This window comes from Astatotilapia calliptera, chromosome 3 (genome assembly GCF_964374335.1).
Source record: "Astatotilapia calliptera chromosome 3, fAstCal68.1, whole genome shotgun sequence".
Classification (NCBI taxonomy): Eukaryota; Metazoa; Chordata; class Actinopteri; order Cichliformes; family Cichlidae; genus Astatotilapia; species Astatotilapia calliptera.
The window spans coordinates 76054242-76073527 of record NC_137424.1 but is presented as its reverse complement, the minus strand read 5'-3'; the positions used below and the strand labels follow the sequence as shown (position 1 = coordinate 76073527).

General features: G+C 40.4%; 1 protein-coding gene across 2 annotated transcripts in view; it reads left to right on the top strand.

Annotated features, from left to right (window-relative positions):
• Positions 1–2610: 2610 nt before the first annotated feature.
• Positions 2611–19286, top strand: part of LOC113015640 (muscle M-line assembly protein unc-89-like) — a 32705-nt gene continuing 16029 nt past the window's right edge. The window contains exons 1-8 of one of the 2 annotated variants that reach the window (XM_080294298.1): positions 2611–2857; positions 7873–8223; positions 10290–10622; positions 10695–10790; positions 11473–11799; positions 13113–13442; positions 17319–17645; positions 17900–19202. In XM_080294298.1, the coding sequence (XP_080150424.1) occupies positions 2827–2857; positions 7873–8223; positions 10290–10622; positions 10695–10790; positions 11473–11799; positions 13113–13442; positions 17319–17645; positions 17900–18303 (2199 nt within the window). In that variant the 5' untranslated portion in view covers positions 2611–2826 and the 3' untranslated portion in view covers positions 18304–19202. Of the gene's footprint in view, positions 2858–7872; positions 8224–10289; positions 10623–10694; positions 10791–11472; positions 11800–13112; positions 13443–17318; positions 17646–17899; positions 19203–19286 lie in introns of those variants that run through there. The other variant, XM_080294297.1, reaches the window with a different exon arrangement.

The following is a 19286-nucleotide window of genomic DNA, read 5'->3' as shown; positions in this document are numbered from 1 at the left end:
GAGGCCACGAATGATAATAAAGAGCCGGTGTTCCAGATTTGCTCGTCTTTGGGAGCCGTGGGACAGCTCTCAGAAAACAGGCGAGCTTCTCATCACTAACACATATGCCGGTGTTGTGCCAAAAAGTGATTGTCTGCCAGAAACTGATTGCCGTCCGCGGGAGCGCGCGCAGCTGCTTAAAGCTGCAGCGCCCGTATTACTTGCGTTGCCAGCTACTTCCGTGCAACTGATATAACGTGGGGGGAACCCAAACACATTTATGCCTTTGTTATTAGGCAAAGGTATGCATTTATGGAGCTTTAACGTTTCTTGAAACCGAATTATGACGCTATCAGAAGGTTGCTTTCAGTGTGTAGCGCAGTCACGAATGACTACACGGAATAATTAATGCCTACAGGTTTAGTATGTCTACTCTCGTTGTTCATATTTGTTATAAGACTGTCGAATAGTAGTTAAAACAATAAAGACCTATTGTGCCAGTATCACCATGACTCTTTCTTGTTTGTGCAGAATAACGACTGAGAACATGACATTTTAGCGCTACCAAAAAGCGATTGTGGCCTATAACTTGTGATATATTATATCCCAAAAACTCTTCAAGAACTGCTGAATAACTTGTACAGGAACAATAAAACAATAAATAAAACTGACAATATGCCATTTTCAAGCTGCCAAAAAGTGATTGTGGCCTATAAATTGTCACTGAAACAATATTTCTGCTTCAAACTTGTTGGGTATCATCCAAAAGGATGATATGTGGCACATCATATCCCAAACAGTCTCTAAGAAATGCTGAATAACTTTTAAAGGATCATTAATACCTATAATGTGCCATTTTAAGCCTGCCAAAAAGTGATTGCCACCTAAATCTTGTCACTGAAACAATGTTTCTGCTTCAAACTTGGTGGATGTCATTCAGAAGGGTCCTATGTGACATATTATATCTCAAACACTATCCAAGAGCTGCTGAATAACTTTTAAAAGAACATTAATACCGATAATATGTCATTTTCAACCTGTGCATAAAACGTCAAATTTCAAAAATGTTGTAATTTAAAAATAACCCAAAAAAAGGATAATGGCCAAATGGAAACAGGTGGAAGGAGAGCTGCTTAAACACATTAGGAACACCAAGTAATAGGAAAGACAAAACAAACGGTAATAAAAATGTCATTCCAATACAGCACTTATTAATTGAAACGAAAACCAAAAACAAATAACAATTAAATCCAATTAAAGAAGAAACCACCAGTTAAAATAAACTAACAAATAGACCAGAAACAGGGGGTATAGCGGAAGCTCAACACCAATTAACCATGGAACAACATATATATTAATTCTTTGCATACAGTAACTATGGTAACATGTTAGGAAACACAAAATAATTGAATCATCCTACAAACAAATTGCAATCAAAGCTGAACTCTAATGTTGTGAACAACACAGAAACACACACAGCAACACGAACATAAATTAATGAATTACTAAACAAATAAACAACCAATAAATATTATAGGAGACAACGATACAAAACAAGAAACATTTCAAAAACGTTGAAAAATTGACAGCGACCCTCTGACCAGCATGCTTCACAAACAAATGTTTTTTTTTTGGTCTTGCAGGGCTTCTTGGCACAGCTCCTGTGGTACCACCGTGGGTAAATCTTGCAGCCAGTATGAATTAGACAAAACAAGGTAACATGAATATTTTGTTAAAAGTGTTATACAAATAAGTATGTAAATAACAATCTTGCAAAATACTCAGTCCACCATTCATTACAACTTCTGAATGACATGCAGCAAGTTTGAAGCAGAAATAGTATTTCATTAACAAGATATAGGCCACAATCGCTTTTTGGCAGGTTGAAAATGACATATTATTATATTAATGTTCTTTTAAAAGTTTTTCAGCAGTTCTTGGAGAGTATTTGAGATATAATGTGTCACATAGGACCCTTCTGAATGACATCCACCAAGTTTGAAGCAGAAATATTGTTTCAGTGACAAGTTATAGGCCACAATCACTTTTTGGCAGCTTGAAAATGGCATATTGTCAGTTTTATTGTTCCTGTACAAGTTATTCAGCAGCTCTTGGAGGCTGTTTGGGATATAATATATCACATGTAACCCTTCTGGAATATATCCAACAAGTTTGAAGCCGAAATATTGTTTCAGTGACAAGTTATAGGCCACAATCACTTTTTGGTAGCGCTAAAATGCCATGTTCTCAGTCGTTATTCTGCACAAACAAGAAAGAGTCATGGTGATACTGGCACAATAGGTCTTTATTGTTTTAACTACTATTCGACAGTCTTATAACAAATATGAACAACGAGAGTAGACATACTAAACCTGTAGGCATTAATTATTCCATCGTGATGCGTGTAGTCATTCGTGACTGCGCTACACACTGAAAGCAACCTTCTGATAGCGCCATAATTCGGTTTCAAGAAACGTTAAAGCTCCATAAATGCATACCTTTGCCTAATAACGAAGGCATAAATGTGTTTGGGTTTTTCCCCCCCACGTTAAGTAATCCGGGCGCTGCAGCTTTAAGCAGCTGTGCGCGCTCCCGCGGACGGCAATCAGTTTCTGGCAGACAATCACATTTTGGCACAACACCTGCAAACGTAATAACCAGTTGATCTGGGGGACAGGACACCGGGAGTTTCCGTGAAACCGAAAGTAAACAGTTGATATGTTAATAACGATTGTCTTTTATCGACGGTTCCCAATATTTGTATGAGACACAAATCGCAAATATTAAGAGCAACAGTGAGAAGTGTTTGGATTTGTGCAGGTTGCGGTTTCTTGCAGGAGGTTGAAGATGCTGCTGTTTCTCCTGCTCCTTATTAGCGGTAAGAAACTCTGTAAACAATGTTTATCTTGCACTCAGACCGAAGTTTGCTCATTATCGCAAAGGTAGATACGCGCAGTGCGTGAGATTACCGATTTAATGATGTGTGGCTTTATTTACAAAAGAGTAAGGGATGGTGTGAGAAAGTCTGGACCGACATACTCAGTGCTTTGTGTTGGAAGTTTGAGCCTGGGGGAAGCTAGCCCGGTGACGCAGGTCATGGCTGCACGTCTCAGATAACCCTCTACATAACAAAACCACCATCATTCTCAGACAGGAGAAGGAACAGGCACTGGAGTGGTCACCTATATCTGTTACTGTTCACAAAGTGTGACTCACTGGGATATCACCAGTTAAACTTGAAAGTTGTTTTCGTTCTAAAAACTGTGCGGATGGCGGATTGTTTATTTCCTGGTTAATCTCGCATACTCTGATCCGGTCACCGGAACTTTTCCCCTCTAAAAGCTGGTTTTGATTTCACCAGGAATAAGTCTGTTTATTTCTTATCTTTTTTTAATTCCCCTGTTACATACCAGTGTTTTACAGTAAATGTTACTTTCTATTCCAAATGAAAGTAAAAGTAATGCTTATCATAAAGACTGCTACATAAGAATAGTGTTATGGCCCGTCTAGGCGCGGCCAGACCACGTCTGCAACATAAAGGGTGATCCATCCCCGTCCAACCACAAGCAGCACGTCACACACTTAATACTTTGTGACAGAGGTGGGACCAAGTCATTGTTTTGCAAGTCTCAAGTAAGTCTCAAGTCTTTATCCTCAAGTCTCAAGTCAAGTCTCAAGTAATGTCAGGCAAGTCAGAGTCGAGTCTCAAGTCACTGGTGTAAAAGTCCGAGTCAAGTCACAAGTCTGAAACTTTGAATTTCAAGTCCTTTCGAGTCTTTAAAAAAAAAAAACGAAAAAATAATGTTGCAGTTATGCTAAATGTAAATATTAGACCATGTAATTTTAAAATCTGTGTTTTTCTCAACACATGACAAAATAGTGAACTTAGAAAATATACACAAATTGTGAAATTGCACCTCTTTAAAATGCAGCTCAATTAAACCTAGCTCCAAGAATAATTTTCACCGACAGTTCTGAGATAAGCTGCATGTTATTCTTGGATGCGGTTGTAGGACCAGCTTTAAAATCGCATGACAAAAATATCATACACATTAAAAAAAACTGTATCACCAACGTAGCCTGGAAAACATTTGCTAGTTAGATGAAGTCAGCTATCTCATCGTAGCATATTTATATGCATATTTATAATCATACAGTTCTTGGAGTGAGTGCACACACTCATGAAGTTTAGTAACTTCCGGTCACTGCAACAAGCCCAGGTACAGTTTACCGACGGATGGGTGCAGGACCTTGAAACGCACAGTGTAGAACGAAAGACCATCGTACGTATCATAAGTTTACCAGTCTCACAAATTGTCGTCATAAATACACATTCCTTAACCGTTTATTAATAGGACCTTTGAGCTCAACGGTAATTAATTAGTAGTGGAAATAATTTCTGGTAGCGTTACAGAAATGTAGCAGTGACAACAATACTGTATGCTGTAATCACCGCGCGGATAGGAGGCGGCTGGCTTGACCGCGGCTCACAAATGACGGCTCACTTTACCGCAGTCTGTAATCGCACTGGGCAATTAGTGATACAAAAAACCTGTTTTATCCTGTGAATAAAAGTATATGTTTTTGTCAATGTACCATAATAACAGAAGCGAAACGCAATATTGTGTCAGGACAATTCACTATTTATGCACAATAAATAAAGGAGCATAGCGCGACAATTTCTGTTCAGCGCCAGACTTGCTTGTAACCTATATCACCAATTATGTTAAGAAAAATGACGCATTAACTACTAAAAAACACTGACCTTTGTGTAAATGCTTGGAGCAGACTAACCTGTGAGCTGGAGTGTTCTGGGACGTTATATTTGATCTTTGAATGGCTGCAATCCAGGCCATCCGTCGCGTCTTTGTTACTTCGGAAACATGGCTTGAACAATTTCTCTTCAACGACGTAATCCGATAACAACCGATCTCTTTACCCGTCGGCTTCCCGTGGCTGTCATGCGACCGGCTATTGCAGTTAATAATACAACAGCTTCTTGACATTTTTGTGTTTCTTTTTATCGCTGTTTAACTGATTTTAATTGAAAGCCTGCGTGCGCTAGTACCACTTGCCACGAGTTCCCAGAATCCTTTGCGGTTCTACCCGTGAATGACGTCACATTTTCAATCTCTATATAATATGCATGTTAAATTTTATATTTGGGGTAAAATATCAAGTCTTTTCAAGTAAACCGGTTCAAGTCCAATTCAAGTCCCAAGTCATTGGTGTAAAAGCCCAAGTCAAGTCACAAGTCTTACAACATTTTTTCAAGTCAAGTCTAAAGTCATAAAATTAATGACTCGAGTCTGACTCGAGTCCAAGTCATGTGACTCGAGTCCACACCTCTGCTTTGTGACAGTGATTTATTTACAATAAGTGCAGTTAAACAAAGGAAGGGAGCATATCATAACTTCAGGGTGAACCCAAGGCCAAAACAACAAACAAAGGGTAACCTATCTCAGGAATAAACACAACTTACCTACTCAAAAGAGCTAAACCAAACGACAATCACTTTCCTCCCTGCCTAACAAAAACAGGAGAAAACTGATCAAACAAAAAGGCGGTCCACCCCTACATGCTCTTACATTAACATAATATAGTGACACAGTGAACGGTCTGCCGGTTGGGTTGGGCCGAGGATGAATGAATTGGCAGTCCCTGGCGCTCTCTTCTTATCCGCTGCCTCCCAGTCCTCAGCCAATCGGTGTGAGCCATCCACCCTGGATGCACCAATCCCGGAGGAGCACCTGGACACTCAAATTTACATATGATTACGATCAGTTGTAACAATAGACATAAATAATGAAATCGGGATAAACTTTAAAATCCCTTTAAAAGCAGCAGTGTGACGTTTAGGGTTCAGCTGCAGGTTTAACAACTGTTCAAACCTATCAGGTTTTGGCAGGAACTGGGAAACACACTGTTTATGATGGTCATTGCAATGATTTGTGTCTCAGTCAGGTTTGTTCTCATGAATGATGGTGTGTGAATTGTGGTACACCATTATCTCGTCTCCTTTCATAAAGGATGCACCAGTGTCTGCTATACTGAATTAAGTAATAAAAGAAACGTTTTAGTATTTAGAGGACTGTCATCTTATGTGAGGGGCACTTTAATGTTCAAGTGCAAGCAAACAAGCAAACACCCAGAAATATTTCTGAAAATTTAGTTTCTTTAGTTTCGTTTAGTTTTTAAAAAATGTAAAATACTGCATAACAAGACAAAACTGCAAATGTAAATGCATTATTTTTCACTCTTAACGTACTGAAGCATTTTAATTAACAAACTACCAAATAAACAAATTGGTACTCTCTTTCTGCCATTGTCTGGCCAGAAAGAGATCTATTTATTATAAAATACATTTATTCATATATTCACATATATATAATGCAGATATATTTTTTAATATATCTTTATTTTAGAAAGCACTTTAAAACAACCACAGCTTACGCAAAGTGTTTTACATTGGAAGTAAATAATAAAATTACATAATGTGTAAATAATAGCCAAATGAAAGTAAATTAATTAATTAGTGTCACTTGTTATTAAACCAGCTATTAAGTCTCACTGAGGTCAAAAGCCAAAGAATAAAGTTGGGTTTTAAGACGTGTTTTAAAAGTGGACAGTGAAGGGGCCGCTTTAACGTGCAAGGGCAAGTTATTCCATAATTTAGGAGCGACGATAGAAACGGCACTGTCCCCTCTGAGCTTCCTCCTGGATCTCGGTACTTCCAAGAGCAGGTGGTCAGCTGACCTAAGAGACTGATTCACAGATCAAATTTCCTTTGAAAATGTCATTTCTTGGTGTAGATATCACAACAGGACATCTGAAAACACAATAACATGGGAAGTTTTAAATGAATTATGAAAACTATGTAGTGGTGTGGAGTGAGCACACGTTAACAATCCATTAAAATTGGTTCTTTAAGGTCAACTTAATCATTCATTGCTCTAAAATTGACAAAAAAAATAGTATGACTTAAAATCTATGATTTCTACAATAACATGTCAAAGTTTACCTTTGAATTCTCTTTTAAAGGTCAATATATTGATCTGAAGGCAACAGTGATAATAATGTTGTATAGAGCTCTTTACAGTTGCAGCGTTTGGTTGTATGCATATGGGAAATTATATATTGGAATTCTAAATATCACATTACTTTGAACTTCAGACCTCTTCTTCAAGGTCAGATTTTCATAAAATGTATTTTTTTTCATTAAATCCCTGCTTAAAATTCTGCTGTCTTTGTTTTGTTTTGGCAACATAAAGGAAATGAGACTGGCATATAGGGATTATAAATATCACAAAAGTGTCGGTAAACATGTGACAATCAGTCCTTGTACAGGATGGACCTTTTATTACTAACAACTGACTGAAGCCTTTGAATGTTTCATGTTAGCTGCTCATGATTGAAGGCGTGGTATATTTCTGACTTTAAAGTGTCTGGCAGAACTGTAAAAAAAAGTAAAACATAGGTGTGCATTCAAATGTACAGATTAAATTAATTACCACTGTCTTTTGCCTCACCAAACTTACTTTTAAGTTGTTTGAGGTCAAATAACAAAATCATCTAAGTTTATACAAACAAATTACACAAAAGTCTAACTGACCATTTACATTTACTAGATCTTACAATAAATACATATGTTCAGTCATTATTTATTCACTGATTACATTACCTTTACAGTAACTTTACCAAGCACAGGTACCCATTTCACTCTGTTAAACAAGCTTATTAAAGATTTTTTCAGTCTTACTGAGTAAATTTAGATTTCATAGACAGATTAACTGTAAATAGTTCTCTCTCTGGTCCCTGAAATTTACCATTTGGACACAGACACAAACCCAAAGCACGCAGTTAACCGTGGTTTCTGTTTGTGTGTCCTCACAGGTTCCCAGCATGCCCTGGCTGAGGTGGTGGAAGTGTATAAGGAGGCAATGTCCGTCTTGGTGCCCTGCCAGTACTCGGGTATTCTTCCTGAGAAGAATCCCACAGTGATGTGGACTCGTAACGATCTTGATCCCAAATGTGTTCATCTGCGACTAGAAGAAGGAGATGATCTCAAAATGCAAAACCAGCGTTACAGGGGGCGCACATCAATGACGTCTGATGCTCTGGAAACTGCAGACTTCAGCCTCACCATCAGAAGACCAGAACTGAGCGACAGCGGCATCTACACCTGCTCCGTCAGTGATGGAAGAGAAGAACTGGGACAGAGAAACATAGAGCTGAAGGTCAAAGGTCAGAAAGTAACTGCAACTGATTAGTAAAAAACCCTATACTGGGTAAATGATACAATCTGATTTAGTTCATTTATATTTATTTTTATTTTCTTAAAAAAGGGTATCAAGTGTTTGTGGCCGGTCTGGCCTGACACTCAGATTGCCGTGTTCTCTGTGTTGTGTTATGTGTAGGATGAGAGGAGTCAACTCTTGCTTTCTCAGCTGTTCACATAAAAACAAATTCAGCAGAGCAACTTCATATGACTGGGCTTCTGCATGCACACCTTTAAGAAAGGGAGAAGAATAGCGGACCACATGAGAAACCACCTGCATGCTCCTATGACCAAACCTTAGTTCGGCAAATTAGCATGTTACAGTAAAGTGCTGTACGCGACAGGGAAACAACAACACACTAAGAACATCCAACAACACTGTGAGACAAAATGCATAAGCAGAACAATGTCTAAGGAGCTTGGAAAGAAAAGCGTCTGGGCTTCTTTAAGTTTCTTGAAGACATTTCACCTCTCATCTGAGAAGCTTCTTCAGTTCTAAGGTCAAATGGTGGCGAGTCAAGATCTCCTGGGTCTAGGGATGGATTGCCCCTCCTGGTACCAGGACCTGGGGCATAGAGTATGTTTGGGGAGTGTGATTGTGTGTACAGTGTTCATTTCTGTTTGTCCCCACTTTGGGTGAATGCTAAGAATTTGTATGTGTGTGCATGAGGGTGGGAATAGATGTTTGTGTCTGTGTGTGCCTCTTTGTCTATGTTTATATGTCTGGATGGTTCTTAGACTCAACTTCTCTGAGTATATCAAAGGCCCCCCTGGATGGGGGCCTATCTCCCGCCATCACACTCCCTGCCATTGGCTGATGTCATCAACTGTTTGTGCATTGGTGGTCTCAGCATCATGCTGGGCTCTCAGGTATGTACTAGCTCACTGGCTTGGCGGGGCCTGGTTGGTGCACTTGGCTCGGTCAGGCCTCTTCCGGGGAGCCCTTGGACCTTGGCCTATGGGCCGGAGGCTCGGTCCGGTCTGGCACAGCTGGCTGCTGGCAAAGACTATGGGCTTCTGCACCATGACTGCTGGGTGACCCCCCATCTGGAGCTCTCCTCAGCTGCTTCCAGTATGGTGGCATAGCTGCGCCTCTGGTGGTCCTCCTTGGGCTCTTGTCCTCTGGGGGACCTCTACATGTCTGGAGCCTCGATCTCCTCCATGCCTGCTTCATGGGCTGGGGGGCAGGGCTATGGCTCCTGACCCCTACCATTAGACACTGACATGGTTGTTGCTGTAGTTTCTCTACTGTCATTTTTGTTTTTGTTTGTGTCCCAGAGTCATGTCCAGTCTAATTGTAATAACTTAAAAAAATAAAGATTGAATAAACTATGACAATTAAGTGGACCAGTATAGCAAAAAGGTCTACTGCGGAAAGTAAATCTGTTGGGCATTTTTCTTGACATTCAGACAATAATTTTGATTGCTACAATGCCAGACAGGACAGGGAATGTTTTATATATGTGTGTGTGTTTGTGTATGTATATATATAGACACACATACTGGGCTCTAGAGTGCAACCAATTTGGTCAGAGCCATCGACCTCTGAATGCTGAAAAAGCACAGTGTATCCAGAAAACATATTATATACGGTGATAAATGCACTGTCCAAGTGTCCCCTGTCCCCAATGCCTTTCAGCGGCAGGCAGCAGCAAACAGGTCATCAGAGAAGGCTGATGTGATGATTAAGTTTAATATTATCTACAATATTGCCAAAGAGTGCCAAAGCACTTTAAGCACAAGCACAAGATTGTTAATGAATGCAAATCATTAGGTAACGGCCAAGCAGAAAAAAGGTCATTGTTTATTTTGCTGATTATTTTCACTGTTGATTGGATAGTCCGTCACACTGAATTACCGGTGGGATTTTCCACTCTGCTTTCATTAAGGATGTTCCACCATGCAGATACTTTTGGGTTGCTTCTTTCAGTTAGAAATGGACAACTGGAATACGCCCTTTGTCACAGGTCAATGATTAAAATATTTATATAAATGCTTCTACAGCTACTATTTTGCTGTATTGCCCTCTCAGACCAAGAGGTGGAGATAAAAGTGGAGGAAGGGTCACACTCAGTCATCCTGCCCTGCAAAACAACACCTGACCTGCCTGATGACACGAGAGTGGAATGGACTCATTTGGATGTAGAACTCATGACGGTCCATGTGTATCCAAACAGAAGTGAGAACCTTAAGAAACAGGACGACCTTTACTGTGGTCGCACAAAGATGAACAAAGACCTGCTGAAAACTGGGGACGTCAGTCTGACCCTGAAACACCCCACAGAGAGAGACAGTGGAGGATACATTTGCACCGTCTACAGGGACAAAGACATCCTGAGACAGAAAGTAGTGCTGCAGGTCAAAGGTCAGAGATACAAAAGGTCAGAGTATAGATGCAAATGAGAAAGTAGAGGTGATTTTCTTTTCCTCTCCACAGAACCATTTCCATCCTGGGCCATAGCTCTGATGATTCTTCTGGTTCTTCTTGTTTCTGGAGGTCTTCTATTTCATTTGCGGCACTATTTCATGTCAGGTGAGTGTCTCCTACTACACTACCCATAATGCAGATGGTCAGCAGGTGTCCTCTGGTGGCTCCTTGACTGTGGCTCACACAAACTTGTTCCAGGAGCTAAAAGAGTTGAGAGTTACAAACAGCTGATACAGAGAGCTGAAGAGAAACTTCCAGGTTTGTTCCAGAAGTCAGAAAACCTCCTTCAGACTCAGTCATTGATCAGTGAAACAGCTCCACAACATGACTTTACTAAAGTGTGTGTGCTTCACTGCATTGATCTGACTCAGAGGCTGCATGTGGACAAGCTGTTCTTCTTCTGTGGTGGTAAACAGCAGCTGACATGGAAACATGTGCTGACAGTAAATGTTGCAGCAGCTTCAGTAAATGTTCCTCCTTGAGTTGTGCTCAGTCATGTGGTGGAGAGCTTCAGATGTTCAGACACATGAGATCTTCATGGTTTCTGTGCTGATGTGTGTGAGACATGGCCGACTGTGGCGGCTCAGTCTGTCTGTTCTTCTTCATCCAACATGTCTGCAGCACTTTACAGGACGCTGCAGACGAGTTACCAAAGAACGAGTCAGGAACACATCAGGAACAAACTGAGACACAATCTGACTGAGACTGGAAGACAAGGAGGGACAGGGAGGTCATGTGACCATCACAGCTGCTGCTGATGTCATTATGTTGTGCTTTGTCCTCTCAGTTTACCAGGTGGTGGTAGATTCAGGGGTGGAGTCTGTCCAGCTGCCCTGCAAAATCATTCTTCCCCCAACTAACAATGATAAAGTGGAGTGGCAGAACAGAAACAACAGGAAGGTCCACGTCTATGAGAACGGCTCTGATCAGCCTGGAGAACAGGACGAGGTTTATAGAGACCGAACAAAGATGAAGAGAAACTTACTGGAACCTGGAGACTTCAGTCTGATCCTGAAATACCCCACAGACAGAGACACAAACACCTACACCTGCACCGTCTACAACAGGTTACGAAGAAGCCCAGTGAGGAAAGATGTCGAGCTGATAGTCAGAGGTCAGTGATGTTGATACAGATCAAAGGTCAGAGCACTACTTTGTTTTTATTTTGCATTTCATATGATACCCAGTTGTGAACTATCCATAATTCATGGCGACTGCTGGGGAACTTCCCATCATGCACTGAGCATATCTTTTTCTCTCTTCACTCTCCATGTTTTCCAACACCACTTGCATTAATTATTAATAATCACAAAACTCTTTTACTTTCACACAGTGGGTCTTCAGTGCTGTCTTCCTGCACTCACTGCCAACCTGTTATAACTGCACCTCTGTGAGACTGGTTCTGTTGGAAGAACGTCCTGTTAAAAGGAAGTTTCTCCTTGCCAATGTCACCAACTGGTTGCTCATAGGGAACCTGATTTGGTGGTCCCTCTCCAGGGCATCTGGACTCTATTGATGATCAATGAAAATTAATACTAAGTTAAGTCAGTTATTGAACTGACATCAGTTTCAGTTATTACTGGGAGGAACTCTGTTATATATATCTTGGAGTCCAAATTACTAAAGAGACTTTCTTTACATGCTGATAATTAATTTGCAATCATGGGATGCTGAATCATTTCTGATGGAAATACATTTAAGCATATGTGGATCTAAATGGCTATGACAGTGATGGGTTAATTTTCATAGATTTCAGCTCTCCTAACTACACCTATTTGTAATTTCATCTCATCACATTTTTTTCACATATTTGGCCTGAAGGGAGAAGAAAAAGGCCTGACAGGGCAAAATGGTTAAATAACAAACTTTAATTTAAAAGGTCTCCACACAAGGAGAGGGCAACACACAACCCTGCACTACTGACTACCAGCAGCAAACTCCAAACTGCTCCCAATATGAGAAACTGTAAAAACACATCACCGAGGTGCTCCATTCTTTGGGCTGGGTCTCCAACAACCCTTGAAAGTAGATCTCAGCTAGCCTTTAAAATGTTTGAAGACTAATTGGTGAGAGAGAGCCAGGTCCAGAGTCGAGGAAAGGAGTGCCAGATGGGGGAAAAAATGCAAGAGAGAGAGAGTGGGAGCACCACACAGATACACCCACCTAGCCCCATAGTATGTAACAGAGCCAAATCAGGAACGTTCAGACTAATCAGGAGATAAAGGTTTGGATCTTAAACATTGATATCCTTACAGCTGAATATATTTATTAGTGAAACTGGTGCATTGTTTGGTTTGATCAGTTTAAAGTCTTTCAAGAAGATTCAGTGAGTTAAAAATCAGGGTTACCATATTAGCCATCTAGCCGTGTTATGCCATGTTGTTACTGCTTCTGATGTCATCATGTTGTGCTTTGCTGTCCTCTCAGTCCCCGAGGTTGTCAAAGTGGATTCAGGGGCGCATATTGTTGAGCTGCCCTGCAAAGCCAAAGTTCCCCTGCCTGAAGATGCAAAAGTGGAGTGGAAAGACAGTGATAATGACAAGGTTCACGTTTATCAGAACAGATCTGACCAGCCTGATGAGCAGGACCTGATTTATAGAGACCGAACTAAGATGAATGAAGACCTGCTGAAAACTGGGGACGTCAGCCTGACCCTGAAGTACCCCACAGACAATGACATAACAACCTACACCTGCACTGTCTATAACAGAAAGGGAACTGTCCTAATGAAGAAACAAGTGATGCTCAAGGTCAAAGGTCAGTGCACACTTAATAACAGAAGTTTGGTAAAAGTACATTTGTTGGACCTACATCTAGAAGCTACATTTACCTTGAAGGGTGTTGATCACGTACTTTGATTTAAAAATAAACAAAAACAAACAAACAAAAAAACAGAATGTCATATTAGCCCTGGAGGCCTAGAATTTACCACCCACACCCATTGCAGCAGCTCCCCTCTTGTTCAGTGCTTTTGGAATTATGACTGGGTTTAGTTTAGAGGCCTGGAGGGTAGTTTGTTAGTTTTAAAAGGCTAAAATAATCTGCAACAGCTATTTACTACAGAAGAGGATTAGGGACAGTGGGAAAAAAAACAAATTGGCGCATTTTTGTTCCCTTTTCCAGAATTCCGGAAAAGGGGGGGAAAAAAGACATGCCTGCTTTTTCCCCCAGTAGCTCTAATCTCTTCCGTAATTTATATTAATGTGGGTTGATACTCAAGTTTTTACCTTTACTGTTTCACAAAGGGTTAAAAAGGGAATGTCCATGTTTTAGACTCTTTGAATGAAGGATTTCATTAAAGAAGTTTAGCAGGAGCAAATCAAAAGCAGAATCAAACAACAATAATTCCAAAACCAAGTCACTTAATCACACTTATCTATTTAACCTACTCTGAGCTAATGTTGATTTTGTTATGATCTTTATTCTGTGCTAAGTTCTTTAAAGTTATATTCCAGTAGGAAACAATGCAGATGCAAATCCTCTTGAATTTATAATCCAACACGGTAAAAATGAGTAGAGAAAAAGTAAAAAATGCAAAGTGTTCTGTCTGTGGTTGTTCCTCCTGCTGTACTTGGTATATTTTATCATTGTGAACTCCTACAATCCAGTCACATGATTTCTTCTGCTCATTGCAAGAACTAGCCCCAAATTTTCCTCATGTGTTCATTTGCATCACTCCTCTCTCTCTCATCCTGTTTTTCTCTGAAAATCTAATCATTGTTGACATCATCACCTGATGTCTAGCCATACCTTATCATTCGTAATAACTTATAAACCAAACACTAGGCATTTTGTGCAGTGTAACCTTTAAACAGTTGAGGAAACAGGACATGTGGAAGTTAAGGTACTGTACATGGCAGGTCTACAAAATGAACACTATCCGGAAGTAAAATCCTGAAGAACAGAAAATCCAGCAGGAATCTGGCAAAACACCTGAGAGATCCATGTGGACTTTCAGTTAATCCATCTACTGTTTGCCTGTAAGTCTGAAATGGCCCCACTGAACACTCGGTGGAGGCTCTGTTAAGGTTTTGGGCTGAAGTAGGCTGTATTACCTAACAATACATAAAGAGGCAACTACTTAAAGAGGTCTTGAAGCGACTGTTCTTGTAGTTTGGTGCAATAAATATAAATGAAACTGAATTGAATTTAATATTTGGTATGACCACTTTTAAAATCGAAAATAAGCTCGATTTACTTCATTGTAATTTCAATTGACGTTTTAACTGTGTCAGAATTTTTAAAACTCAAAATCCTGGCAATCCTCCTGGCACTTAACAGCGTACACTATGTTACTCTGTGTCGGAGGACCTGATCCTTGGGGTGAATCAATTTTGGGCACAGTCTGTTTTGGAGTTTAAAAGCCACAGAGATGCAGTGTTTAGAAAAAATGTGTCTCAACTGCTCCGATACTCCTGACACGGGATCACGACAGGTTTTCGCTTGGGCAGCGGTTGTCCTTCTCGCCTGGAGCTTTCTTTAGGTGTCTTCCCATCTTTGACAAATGTCCAGCTGGAATAACCACATTTACTCAGGGCCTTCTTGATGTGCTGTTCTTCTGCTTCCCTGTACCACAGTTCAAGTGATCCGTGAATTTTGGTATGTCCAGAAATTTCAGTTTTCAGGCCCCTCTTCTGTGGAACCAGCTTCCAGTTTGGATTCAGGAGACAGACACTATCTCTACTTTTGAGATTAGGCTTCAAACTTTCCTTTTTGCTAAAGCATATAGTTAGGGCTGGACCAGGTGACCCTGAATCCTCCCTTAGTTATGCTGCAATAGACGTAGGCTGCCGGGGGATTCCCATGATGCACTGAGTGTTTCTTCTTCACTCACTATGTGTTAATAGAACTCTCTGCATTTAAACATACCTGTTATTAACAGTGTTGGTCAAGTTACTTGAAAAAAGTAATCAGTAACTAATTACTGATTACTTCCCCAAAAAAGTAATCCCGTTACTTTACTGATTACTTATTTTCAAAAGTAATCAATTACTTAGTTACATAGTTACTTTTTAAAAACACAATTTACAACCTGAATAGGTGATAAAGCGATAGGTCTTTCAGCCCAATTCTACTTTTTCTACATAATCCATCATACAAAATGTAATCAAATGGAAAAGTCCCTTTTTAAAATTTGTTTTATTAGTTTTAATCTTTTAACTTTATGCATCAAGCAAAAATTTAATTATATGAAACATTCTCTGACTTGAATAAATTAGTTTAACATTTAAAGCTATTTTCTGCACATTCCAGCACATAAAATATTTTTGTGTGTGTGTGTGTGTGTGTTTACACTCACTCTTTCAAATAGATGCAAGTAAAACACAGCAGAAAATAAATAAAGTCAAAGACTAGCGGTCCTGTTGCTCTATTTTCACCTGTAAAGCAGGAGTAGAGTAGGCAGAGGTTTACCCTGGTGCAGGTGTGCCGCGGTCAGTTGAAGAATCCGCGAGTTTCTCTGTGAATTTCCCATTACGTCGTTGCGCACTCGGTGCTTGCTTGAAAACTTAGGGGTTTTTTTTCGCTGTAAAAAGAAGTTTTCTTCCCACGCACGATGGACGCTAATGTTTTTGTCACTTTTTATGGAAGCAAACTCAAAGTAAGGTCAGTACTTCCACGCTTTAAACGCTGCACGCTCATACTCTCTCCCGTACTCGATATATGATCCATTGTTGATCTGCACACAGCTGTTGTCACTAACGGCGCACTTGCTTACGTCACTGTCGTGAAACATTCTCACAAAAAATCACGGTTTTAGTAACGCAGTAACGCAGCGTTCCTACGGGAAAGTAACAGTAATCTAATTACCGTTTTTGCATTAGTAATCCCTTACTTTACTCGTTACTTGAAAAAAGTAATCCGATTACAGTAATGCGTTACAAGTAACGCATTACTCTGGTTATTAATGTCTTTCTTTCTTCCACAGCATGTCTTTATCCTGTTTCCGCCCCTCCCTGAGCCTGGTTCTGCCAGAGGTTTCTTCCTGTTAAAAGGGAGTTTTTCCTTCCCGCTGTTGCCAATGTGCTTGCTCATAGGGGGTCATATGATTGTTGGGTTTTTCTCTGTATGTATTATTGTAGGGTCTACCTTACAATATAAAGCACCTTGAGGCGACAGTTGTTGTTAAAATTTAATTGAATTCTTTCTATGATGAGAATGTACACATCCTGGACAGGGAGGAACGCTGGTTTGAGCGCAGAGTCAAGGAGGCTATTTATGTGAAAAGGGAAAGACCATCTCTGAATCGAGGAGGGGCCTAAGGGTACATCTTTCGCCATCTTACAATGCTGTGATTGCAGCCATTCCCCAAATCTCTGTGAATGGTACTCATAGTCTTTGCCAATCGTCATGATTATGCATATCAGGGATCATAAACTGACCTCCAGCCCATTGTTCCTTCAGTGATCTGGTTTCAGTCATTATGCAAATGTACTGTTTATAAGATTGGGGAAACCTGCAGTCAGCTGACACTTGGATTAGTTACAAAACATTTCTCCCACTGAAAATTCTACATCCAGATGAACAGAATCAACTTTTTGGGATATCCATAATATTTCCCTTCATCCAGGAAAAAACTGTGTTCAGTGCTGTTGCTGTCTAACCAGCTCATGTTGTTCTTTGATGTCCCCTCAGTTCACCAGAAAGAGGTGCATTCAGGAGAGGATTCTGTCGAGCTTCCCTTTAGTATCGAACCTGATCTGCCTGACGGAGCTAAAGTGGAGTGGACAGATAAGGACAACAGGAAGGTCCAGGTGTATCACAACACCTCTGGCCTTAATGAATTACAGCATCGTTTTTACAGACACCGAACAGAGATGAATGAAGGTCTCATCAAAGCTGGAGATCTTACTTTAACACTAAAATACCCCACAGACTGGGACAGTGGCATCTACACCTGTACTGTCTACAACTGGTATAGAAAGATCCTGATGAAGAAACAAGTGGAGCTGAAAGTCAAAGGTCAGTGTCGTACATACAAATCAAAAAAGTCAAACATGACTTATGTCCTGTCTTCCTCCACTCACCCAAACTGGTCACGGCAGATGACCCTCGCCCCCACCCAATCACTCAATCAGCTCTAAAGCTGCTTTATCTTTTAGATTTCTGTCCTCTGTTATGTTCTACTGTGCTTCTGTACTCCAGCTTTCTCTTCAACTGTGAAATCCCGCTGCTGCTGTCTCTGTCAGCTCATGTTGTGTTTGTTTTCCTCTCAGTCTGTCAGGTAGAGGTGGAGCAGGGGGCGGAGTCTGTCCAGCTGCCATTCAAAACCACAGAAAACCTGCCTGAAGATGCTAAAGTAGAGTGGAGACACTATGAACCATTCAGGACCGTTTATGTGTATCAAAACGGCTCTGACCAGCCTGACAAACAGGACCAAGTTTATGTGGACCGAATACAGATGAATGAAGACCTGCTGAAAACTGGAGACCTCAGTCTGACCCTGAAACACCCCACAGAGAGAGACAGTGGAGAATACAGATGTGAAGTGGACAGCACACAGATCTACAGATACAAAACTGTGCTGCTCAAAGTCAAAGGTTTGTGTGTGTGTGTGTGTGTGTGTGTGTGTGTGTGTGTGTGTGTGTGTGTGTGTGTGTGTGTGTGTGTGTGTCTCTGACTGTCTTGTGTCTCCTCTGCAGGGAGAGTTCAGGTCCAGGATCAAACAGGGGACATCAGGAACAGAAGCAGCTCCATTGATCCGACTCCTCTGATGGCTGATCAATCAGTTTGATCTGTGTGTTCTTTGATTATTGATCAGTGATGTCAGAGTGGAGTCAGTGTGATGTTGTTGTTGTGTGTTTGAGACTTTTAGTGTCCATGAAGGTCTCTGCTGCCGTAGATCCTCTGAACTGTGACAGAGGTCTCACTCTGGAGGAAACTCTCAGCACTTTCATTTTATTTACAGCACTTGAGATTATTTATTTATTATTGATTATGTTTTGCATTTTTATGCCGATAGAGAGATTTTTTTTTAAACTAACTTGGAAAAATACCCGTTTTAAAAAATATCTGCAGCATCACATTAATGTAAGCGTGCCTTCACTTCAGTCATAATCATGGTGTCAACGTATTAAAGTTGTTTGTCTCAAACTGACCTGTGACCAGCTTCACTCAGTGTGAGCTGTTGATTATTTCTCTTTGTTTATTAGTTGGATCTGCACACAGAGGTCAAGACTGATATTTTTTACATTTTGTATTTTTATAATGATGAACTGTGAAGTAAAAACTTTGCCCACAATCACAGTCTTCACCAAAGTAACATCAAAGCAGCAATCTTTAGCCTACTTCATTCCCAAGTGTCCGCCATAGTAAATCCAGTTCACTGTGTATTCCTGCCTTACCCTTGTACATATTACCCCAGTCCCAAGTATACTTATGTAGTTAATTCCCATGTGATCATTGTTATCACTGCCTACACTTAGTCACTGTTTCACTCCACCTGTATATAGCAACTGAACTCCACACCAGTGAGTATTCAGGTTTTTCACTTTTTCACTAATAAATACCTGACACACACATCTGGTGCCCGTGTTGTATCTGTTTTGGGTCTATACGACTCACACCGTGACAAAGACTTCAACACTGCATCTAAATGCTGAA